General features: G+C 35.6%; 1 protein-coding gene across 23 annotated transcripts; it reads left to right on the plus strand.

Moving 5' to 3' along the window:
* Positions 1–583: 583 nt before the first annotated feature.
* LOC140880912 (formin-like protein 14) lies at positions 584–4372 on the plus strand. 23 transcript variants are annotated; one of them, XR_012149755.1, is made up of 10 exons: positions 584–738; positions 1148–1271; positions 1442–1478; positions 1792–1860; positions 2744–2833; positions 3438–3485; positions 3604–3696; positions 3794–3903; positions 3992–4060; positions 4138–4372. XR_012149755.1 is itself a non-coding variant. In XM_073285775.1 (6 exons), exons 2-5 carry the CDS (start codon positions 1221–1223, stop codon positions 3996–3998), a joined length of 258 nt encoding a protein of 85 aa, XP_073141876.1. In that variant the 5' UTR covers positions 584–738; positions 1148–1220; the 3' UTR covers positions 3999–4060; positions 4138–4372. The 23 variants fall into 23 exon arrangements, 1 of the variants encoding a protein (XP_073141876.1); XR_012149748.1 differs by having other exon boundaries at positions 1148–1478; XR_012149756.1 differs by lacking the exon at positions 1792–1860 and having other exon boundaries at positions 1403–1478.
* The last annotated feature ends 5447 nt before the right edge of the window (positions 4373–9819 follow it).

Below are 9819 nucleotides of genomic sequence, written 5' to 3' on the forward strand. Positions count from 1 at the left end.
GTACATAACTTGAAGCAATGATACTTGTTTTAATTACCCAGCAATTCGTGAATGATTGCAAGCGATTTTGCAAAGTTTGGCTTGGTTCAAGTTGATTAGTGTTCAACTATCGTAGCTCATGGGATTTGAGTGGGTCGACTGTCACGACAACAAATATTAATTAACCATACTAAAAAGACAACGGTTTTATACATAAATCGTTGTTTTTTGGCCTTTAACAACGGTTTTTACGAAAACCGTTGTCGTTGGCCGTATTTTTAATGAAAAACGACAACGGTTTTTAAAAAATCGTTGTCTTATATGTGCGTGTTTTTTTGGGGTCTACGGCAACGGTGATTAAAACCGTTGTTTATGTGCGTGCTTTTTGAACATTTACGACAACGGTGTTTTTTAACCGTTGTCATTTTGCATTGTTTTATGTATTCTAAGACAACACTTTTTGTAAACCGTTGTTTTTGGTTTTTTTTAAATATATATAATATATATTAATATAAATGTAATAAATTAATATAAATATAATGATATTATATATATACACATAACCCACAAGTACTACACGCTACACGCTGAAGAATGGAAAAAAGAAAAGAAAAAGGAATCCCAAACCCTAGCCCCAACCCGTCGACCCTTCGACCCAGCTCATCCTGTCAGCTAGCCCAAGCCTTAACAACTCCAATCGTGACTTGAATCTCGAGTTTACAGTTTGTATCGAAACTGCACTGTCGCGACCATCGCTGTGTAAGTTTTGTTGCTTAGTTCTCTTTCTTCGTGGTCTTTTAGTAGATGTTGAGGTTTAGGTTTACTGTTGTTTGGGCTTTCGGTGAATGGGTGGAGAAAAAGGGTTAAGATTGGATACCTCTGTTTTCTGTTCATTTTTTGGGTTCCGTCTTGAGCTCATCTTCTGTGTTAGAGTTACTATTGTACATGTGATGTTTTTTACTATGCATTTCATAGCTACGATTTGAGGTTTGGTCTGGAGGTTTTGTTTATTTTTTGGAATAAATATTGTTTTAATTGTTTTTGGGGTGTTTGGTGATTATCGTATGGAGAAAAAGGGTCAAATATTGGATACCTTTGTTTTATGTTCTTTTTTTGGGTTCTTTCTTGAGCTTATCTTCATGTGATGTTTTTTTATTATGCATTGCAGAGATCCTTCCGACCTCCAATTTCAATCCTTCTCAAACTGACGAGACTCACAGCACCGGAGCTTTTCTTGTGGGATGAGCAGGCAAAAACCAGGATTTGAGCCAGTTTTTTTTAGCTATTTTCAGGTTAATAACGTTTCGAAACTTTCTAGCAAACCTGCTTCTGTTTTACCATCTTTGTCCTTTGTCCTCAAGTTGTGAAGTCTTTGTCTCGACTCACTTTATCTAAATATGACGATCAAGAGTTTGCTTACTAGACGGCGTTAACAGTTCGCTTTGTGCTTTGAGCAAATCAGGTTCAGGTTCAGCTTTAGCCAAGTAACCTCTTTTAAGGTGCTTTTTCTATTCTTGACTGATATGTAACAAATTTTGGGATATGGGTTTTTGGAATTTTTTGTATTCCTGTATCACTGGTTTGATGTCTTTAATTTTTTGAATGGGATTTTTTTATTTGCTCTGCTTTTTCTTAGGAAACATGGTTTTTTTTTGGACATCTGTTTTTGGGTTTGTTATGTTGATTTGGAATGACTGAGTATGTATGTTTGATGTGCGTTAGAAAAATAGCTGAGTTGGCAGAGCAAATAAGAGGTCTTTTGGGATGTGTTAAAAGGAAGTTGTAAGCTTTTGATTTTTTTTTTTAAAAAAGGAATCGGCTTGGTGCTATTCAGTTTTCCAGATGGGAACTCTGTGAATCTTGGCCTGTGGGATACTGCTGGTAAAACAACCACGTTCTTCATTTCTTATTTTTGATTTTTGAAATATGACCATCAAATTTGTTCCTTATAAAATTTATTTATTTTTGGTCGAAAAATATAAATATTTGATTTTTATCATTTATACCTTCTTTAACCTGACCATGCTTTTAGAGTTATTTTCATCAATTTTTTAATGTCCAAAAATGGTATTATTTATTTATTTAATGAACGTGATTTTTTTTACAACATTTAGCTTATTTATGTCTCATTTTATGACCATAATTTGTTGAGTTTGTGGAATTTAAGAGATTTTGATCCAAAATTTTGTGTTTTCCGTGCGTGAAGAATAAGTTTTAACTTCTTGTTTGATTTTGAAGATATTTAAATTCTTTTCGTTGAATTTATTTGCTTTATGAGATCGCATTTCATTTTCATCCCCTATTTGATATTGCTGAAATTACTTCATTTTCTAGACCTCATCATAGCTTGATGGCATTTATTGGAACTGAGAAAACATGCCGACCAAACTTAACATATGAGACTGCATTATTGCTATGTATTTTTCCCATATTTGTTCTGATTTCTAAATCATATCCATTAAATCTATTGAAATTAAAGAATATTCCAATTAAATTGGTGTTTGGATGAATTGTTTGAATCTCTCACTGTTTATTATAACGAGGTAATACTAGGAGACACGATATTGTTTGTCATGTGGTTGTCATGAGTAATTTGTTTCAAGTTTTACATAAAATGAAGAGTGCTTTTGTTTTTTTCTTTTTTCCGTGGATTCACTCTGTTTTGTGCTTTAATTTCTTTTTAACATTTATGTCTTAAACTTAAGCATTTGGGTGTTATATCAATTATTGATTGATGTCGGTGTGATTTCCTTGTAACATTTAGGAAATAGTCTCAATTTATCTGGTCTTATCACCACCAAACCTGACTCCTGCACAGTCGAACAGAGTTTGCAATGCACTTGATCTTCTTCAGGTATCTTTCCCAATTAATTTTTTTTTCATATTTTTCCATATTCCTTGTTTCAGGTTGATAATTGAATTGTTGGTCTTTCTAGTTATGTGTTTATATTCTCTTTTCGAAAACTATGTTGTGCTTTTGCACATGAAATTTTTCTTTATTTCTTATGTGTCTTTACAATCATCTCTTTATTATGGCATTTCAAATTATTTTATGCTTAAATCTTTTATGTTTTATTGATTAAGTTTAAATATATTTATTTATGTGTGTAGAGAAAAGGAAAGGTCCTTATTAATTTGATATCTAGTTATTTTTTGTCTTGTCACCAAGTTTAGTTTTCTGCATCATTGCTCTAGTTGTATGCTCAAATAGATTATAGTTGTGAACCCTTTTAATCATTTCTCCTACGTGGACCAAATTATGTCAGAGAAAATTTTGACCTGCCATTGGTCGTCCGATGTGCTCGGACCTAAATGCCTTTGGAAGGGTTTTCCCCACAGGAGTTCGTGGGACAAAATGATGAATGGACTAACATTTGCAGAAAAGCTAAATAAGTTTCTCTTCCTATTTTGAGCTAATAAGATCATCTTCAATTTTCATTTCATTTTATTTTTTGCAGTGTGTGGCGTGGCGTCACACCTAGATACAAGAATGCTATTTCTTAATGGTAATTTTCTTGATCGCAAAGAACATGTGAAATTTCCCTTCGTCTACGTAGAAGTTTGCTTCAAATTAGCAACTTTTACTGAAATGCATATTTCTTATTCTTCTTCTTCTTTATACAGGTGATTATAATCATTTTTTTGTTGAGTTGGGCATTGATCTATATATCAAGTGCAGCTGTAAATTAGCATTAGGCAGTGTTATGTTTTATTGGGGTAAAATAATTGGCTCCTGCTATTCTGTGTAGCTTGTCTATATTGCATACCAATCAAAACATCTTGAGAAATAGTTTGAATATTGTGAACTTTGCAGTTGAAGTATTTGGCAGAGGAAATGCAAGCTATCAGCAAAGGGCTCGAAAAGGTTGTGCAAGAATTGAGTGCTTCTGAAAATGATGGCCTTGTTCAAAGAACTTTTACAAGGTACTTAACATGCATATTGATATTTTTTCATCATTATTCTGGTAAATTAGTTTGTTGCATTAACTGAATTTCCGCGATCAATGTTTAGACACTAAAGGACTTCCTCGAACTTGCTGAAGCTGAAGTTAGGTCTCTGGCTTCACTTTATTCTGCAGTGGTAAAGCATCTGATAATTATTTCTTATTGTTTTTTCAATTATTTAAATCTCTTGTAACTAATGAAGTTTAGCTTTAGATTCTGCTCCAAGAGATGAGTGAGCAACCGTGAGCAACCGAGGCACGCTTTATTGGGTCGTCCAAGAATTCATCTGAAAGCTACATTTGATTCCATCGAAGTATATTTAATTTTTTGTATTTTTTTGTAGTATGCATAACATTAGAATTTAATTTTGAATGATTTGTAATACTAAAAAATTGTATATGAAATTTTATTTTTGAAATTTTAAATTTTGGTTCATTTATAAAATTGAAATTTGTATATTAATTTTTTAATTTTTTTTTGCATTTTTATATGGAAAAGGGGGTGAAAAATTGTTGTAATTAATGATGTTAAAAACACGCTCAACGATAACGAATAAAATCCGTTGTCTTTGATCTCAAAGACAATGGATTTTCCCTACGACAACGGATAAAATCCGTTGTCTTTGACATAAAGACAACGGATTTTTACTACGACAAAAATCCATTGTCTTTGAGATCAACGACAACAGATATCTGTTGTCGTTGAGCGTGTTTTTAACAACACCATTAGTTACAACAGTTTTTCACCTCTATGACAACGGATATTATCCGTTGTCTTTTAGCGTTTTTCTTGTAGTGTGTGACTGTTTGACTTGCTGTTAGTCTAGATGTTTTTCTAGGATTGACCTAGTTAGTCAGTGGACTAAGTTAATGTCAACGATGAGTTGATTCATCAGTGGGCTGAGTTGTGTTTTAGGTTGTTTCCTTATAATAGTAGGCTGTCGAACCTTCTTTAAGTTGAGACTTGTGATGATGAGTTTTCATCAAGATGTCAAGTCCAGTATATGCCGAGAGTTGTGGACTATGACCATGATTTGACATGAGGAGGCGCGACCCTATGTCGATGTACCTGGGAGCCTTTGTGCTTCAGGGGATGGCGGTGGGAAGACTACTCAGTCTAGAGTTTTGGTAACAGTCACGACGAGGTATGACCTTGGAATATGTATCAGGTTTGATATTGATGATTCGATATCGTCTGGTGTGCCAGAGTTATAGGTTGAGTGTTCTGCTATTACAACCAGTCTTGGAAGGATTTTCTTGACGAGTGTGTACTCTGAGCAGATAGGTTTTAACCTTTGGGTTACTGCTAGACGTTTGGATCTAGTAGGTAGATGGATTTCTACCAGCGATGACTAGGGGTTGTCATTAGAGTTTGTGGTTACAGTTTCCCTGTGATAGGAATCATCCAAGATATTGGATGGGATGATGTTTCGAGACTTCGACTCGAATACGAGGACTACTCCATGATGATTGACTTCATCTGCGACGGATTATATCAGATGCTAAGGATTGTACAAAACTATTTAAGGCTTGAGGGAAGCATGACCTATAACCATGAAGCTTTGGTGGTTGTCCAGGTGGGTTATCATGGTAAGCTGTCTCAGTCTTGAATTGTTACACAATCATAGCGAGGGATATAATCAAGAGCATGTCCGGAGATTTTTGGGAATCTTTGGGATTCATTAGTAGTAATTCTTGGACTTGACGAACAGTGGCGTTCATCATGAATGAACGAGGCAAGGATAGTGAGTCCAGTGATTGCGTTAGGCATTGTATGAATCTGTCAGAGTTAGGGTGATTAAGTTTAGTACACAAGGCAGCTGTCAGTAGTAAGGCACGAGATTGTGTCGAAATACTACTAATAGCTATTGTCTGGTTATCAAGTATGAGTGTGTTGAAACCAGAGCAATTTGGATATTCCAAGTGTTGTGAATAGTTCGTTGTGGCAACGGAACTAAGATTGATCTAGCCACGTAAGATAGATGACCAATGGTGATCTGATGAGTGCGAGCCTAAGTAGATCGTCGAGTTTGATTGGTTAAGCCAATCAATGATGATCAAGGTGTAGCAATTAAGAAATACTTGGGATAGTATTTTGTCGCGTAGTGCTTAAGGAGATTTGTATCTGATACAATCTCAGAGCATTCGGAAATTTGGATGATTTAGAATCTCTAGGGTTGCCAGAGGTGAATCTTTTGGGATTGCTGTAATCGGGAACGATTGCAATTGTACTTGTATCATCAAGTTAGGCGCTAACTTGACGATAGAGACAAGAAAGGAATTGGTAGTTACCAGTATAATGTATTTTTCTAAGGAGGAACTGATATTAATTCCAGCAATTGTTTAGTGATAGCAATCGCATACTCGGGTCGAGTAACGGAAGGGTTCTAGATTTCTGCTTCATGTGGGAGTTTTCCATTGAACAACAATAATGAAGGTTGTCAATCGAACAATTCAATGAAGTGTTCCTGTGATGGCATCTATAGTTGGAAAATTTAATGGACATTAGCGAGAAAACATCAGTTGTCTGATCGTAATATGTGACATTAGCTAGGATCTAGTTTTAGAGGTGTAGCAAGTGGTGTCACTAATCTTTCAGCGAGTGATGCGCGATATCTCTGAGGTGACTGAGATAGTCAAGGATCGACTTAGTAGACAACGAGGATTGCCTTTGGGATCGAAGACTCCACAAGATCGGGACGGATCGAATTCGTTCTTTCCAGTCAGTGAGTCACATGCGTGCAGACTATTTGTCAAGGATATTGCGTTTTAGCAATGGACAATGGTAAGGTGCGTGAAAGGTAGCTATTGATGATGGTGTCAGCAGACTCCAAGGTGAGTTATACCAGGTGCAATGACTGTCGAGTTTCGAGACGGAATAAGAAGCGTTTCCATATGTCTGTGCACTGTGTACTGTCCCAGTCGAACATATTGGTGGAAGCTTTCCTTAGTCTTGATGTGTGTACAGTGATTGCAAGTATGTATAACTATCAGGAGTGTGTCCATCGATTGAAATTCATGGCTGAATAAACTATTGTCGAGATGAAGATCATCAGAGTTGTGATGACCTCCATTGAAATGTATGCATGGCTTCGCAGACCAATGGTCAAGAAATGATTTTGTGACATGATTCTTATGAGATGAGAGTTCCTTTATGACATAGTGTTGAGTTATACTATGAAACGTGGACTGTGATTCACACTAGACATGGTGGGCTGAATTCAAAGTGATGCTTGGGAAGCTCGTTTGCTTTGGTGGAACATGGGAAGGATGACCAGTCTGGAAATCGTGTTAAGCAGTTACGTTGGTGTATAGCTTTGTTTCAACTAGATTCTCCCGGGGAGAAATTCGGAATTTGCTGTGACAACACAGTGTTGGGAATGGTGTTTCCTGACTAGAGATGTTGAGCACCGAGAACTTTTAGAACCATTAGATGGTTACATTCGATTAGTGATTCGACGAATGGCGTAAGCCAGTCAAGTTATAATTTGATCTTCGTTAATCTAGTATTCTTGGTTGATCCATTATTAATTGACAGACAACTAAAATCTGATAACTGAATTTAAGTCAGAGTTAGATATTCAAGAAACTTTTTTTTCCGCGCCTTATCAGAGTATAATATATTATTTCAGACCGACAGACAGCTAGAGCAGAATGTTCATGGTTTTGGGAGGATATTCCATGAGCCGTAGTGCTAGAGTTTGCACTAGTTGGCTAGATTCATGATTTGGTTGATTGTTCTAAAAAAAAAACAAATACCAGAAGAGTTTAGAGATGACTCTTTTCGAAGCGAGATACGATGAGTACTGCAAATTTTCTTCTCATTTCGAAAATGATGATTGTGAAATACATCAGCGATAGAGTACGATTTGACCTGATGTGGTCATAGATGTCAAAGAAAGTGATTATGATTCCGAATAGAATCAGAACAGTGCGAGACAGATGTGTCAGAGTTGTAAGTCTTGATTCAGACTTTAATAATGGAACAAGATTCGTTCCTTTATACTTTAGCGAGATGAGACTGAATTGAATGAGACTTTGAATTACTTTGATTGATCGATAATCGATGACAGATACAGATTACGTACCGAAAGAGAAGTAGTTCTAGAACAAGTCAATTCTAGTTGTTTCAGTATAATGACTTAAAGAAGGTCGAAGAAATCACTTGGAAGATAGAACATGATATGAGTTAGAGATATCCGAATCTCTTTATTGCAATGAGATTGAGTACAGATTCTTTCAGATCTTTATCTGATGTGCTCAGATTGCATGCGATTTCGAGGACGAAATCAATTCTTAGAGGGGGAGAATTGTAACGCCCCAAAAATTAATTATCGAATTAATTAGAAATTAAAATAATTATTGAGTTGATGAAATAATTATTATTGCTAATGACATTATAGAGTGTATTTATAAAATACACATATCAGTTAATCAATGAATTTGACTATTTCTGGATATCTGGTATTATTTGGCATTTTGAAATAATTATTGAGATATCGAAATAAAAATAATTATTTATGCCAGATAAATTTAATTTGGGAAAATATTGACTGAGATGACTGGTCCGAGTCTAAGTTGGACTTAAATTAAATTGGAAATTTATGAGTTCAATTGACTGGTCAAAGTGTATAATTTCAAAAAAATGATGTTATTGATTTTGGGTGTGTGTACCGGAAAATATCAGATTTAAGACTAATTTTTACCAGTTGGGTATCAAATAAATTAGTCCGAGACCCGAAAATATTGGGTTACTATAAATAGAAAACTCACACTGAGAAAACACGGATCAAGATTTTTTCCTCAATTTTTCCCATTTTCTCGACTTTACTGTAGTAGTCAACATTTTTGATTTTTCTGGACGTTCACCAAAGCTCCGATCAAAGATCCGATCTGTCACTTTGTAGCCAACATCAAGAAGAAGCTATTGGTGTAAAGAAATCAAAGATCAAACGGTTGGATCGCCGGAAAAGTGAGAATGAACAAACAAAATCTTCACAGAATTTTCTCGGTACTGTTCATCGTCTTCTTCGATTTGATTTCGCTATTTCGAGTTCGTTTTTGTTAGTTTTCGAGTTGCTAAATGATAGTTGATGATGGGTAGAACATTTCCCTAGCTTTTGGTAGATTATTTCTGCATATTTGGTGCAGATCAGAGTTTTTAAACCGCCACCGCCCTGTTTTTCTTCGATCGCCGCCGCTTCGGACCTCCGTTCCGGTCGTGGCTTATATGGTTGGAATCGTGTCGTTGAGCTCGACAAGCCTGCCAAATTTCATAATTTTTGGAGCAGTTTTGACATCGCCGCCGCGTCGCCACCGTCTTCTCTGATTTTCCGGCGACCTCCGGCGAGTTAACCATTTTTTATCGTCTCGACGTGATAGATCCAAATATCCAAGTTTTGAGTCGAGATTCGAAACAGTGAAGCGGTGAGAACGCGATAAAGTTGACGAATTCTTGGTCAAAGTTTGACCAGAGTTGACTAAGGTTGACTTTTGTATATTATGTGATTTTTCGCAGATTGAAAGCCAGTCGAGGATATTTAAAGGCAGAGATCAGCAGTTTAGGGATTGGACTTTTCCAGACTTGAAAAATTGAGGTATGAGCTGATGTCGATTTTTAAGGGAATGAATACTCGAGCGATTTTGAGATTCTCGAGTTCCCGATTAAAATCACATACTTGCATGTTTATTTGATTATTTGATATTGAATGTGAATTTGAATGATTTAATTTATTTTCAATATTACTTGAAAGACATGAGTTTGTCTATATGAAATTGTTTGAAGTAAGTGATTTATATATTCGATTTGAAAAGCATGAGATTTCTTATTTGAATTACTTCAATGATTTTTGATATTATATTCGTGAGTTTGAATATACGAGTTGAATGTGTTGAC

Source organism: Henckelia pumila, chromosome 2 (genome assembly GCF_033568475.1).
Source record: "Henckelia pumila isolate YLH828 chromosome 2, ASM3356847v2, whole genome shotgun sequence".
In the NCBI taxonomy this organism is placed as follows: Eukaryota; Viridiplantae; Streptophyta; class Magnoliopsida; order Lamiales; family Gesneriaceae; genus Henckelia; species Henckelia pumila.

Coding starts and splice junctions, on each gene's coding strand:
- LOC140880912 (XM_073285775.1), top strand. CDS start 1,221: ATGAGCAGGCAAAAACCAGGATTTGAGCCAGTTTTTTTTAGCTATTTT. Junction 1,272..2,743: donor TTTTTTTTAGCTATTTTCAG/GTTAATAACGTT, acceptor TGTAACATTTAG/GAAATAGTCTCAATTTATCT. Junction 2,834..3,793: donor ATGCACTTGATCTTCTTCAG/GTATCTTTCCCA, acceptor TGAACTTTGCAG/TTGAAGTATTTGGCAGAGGA.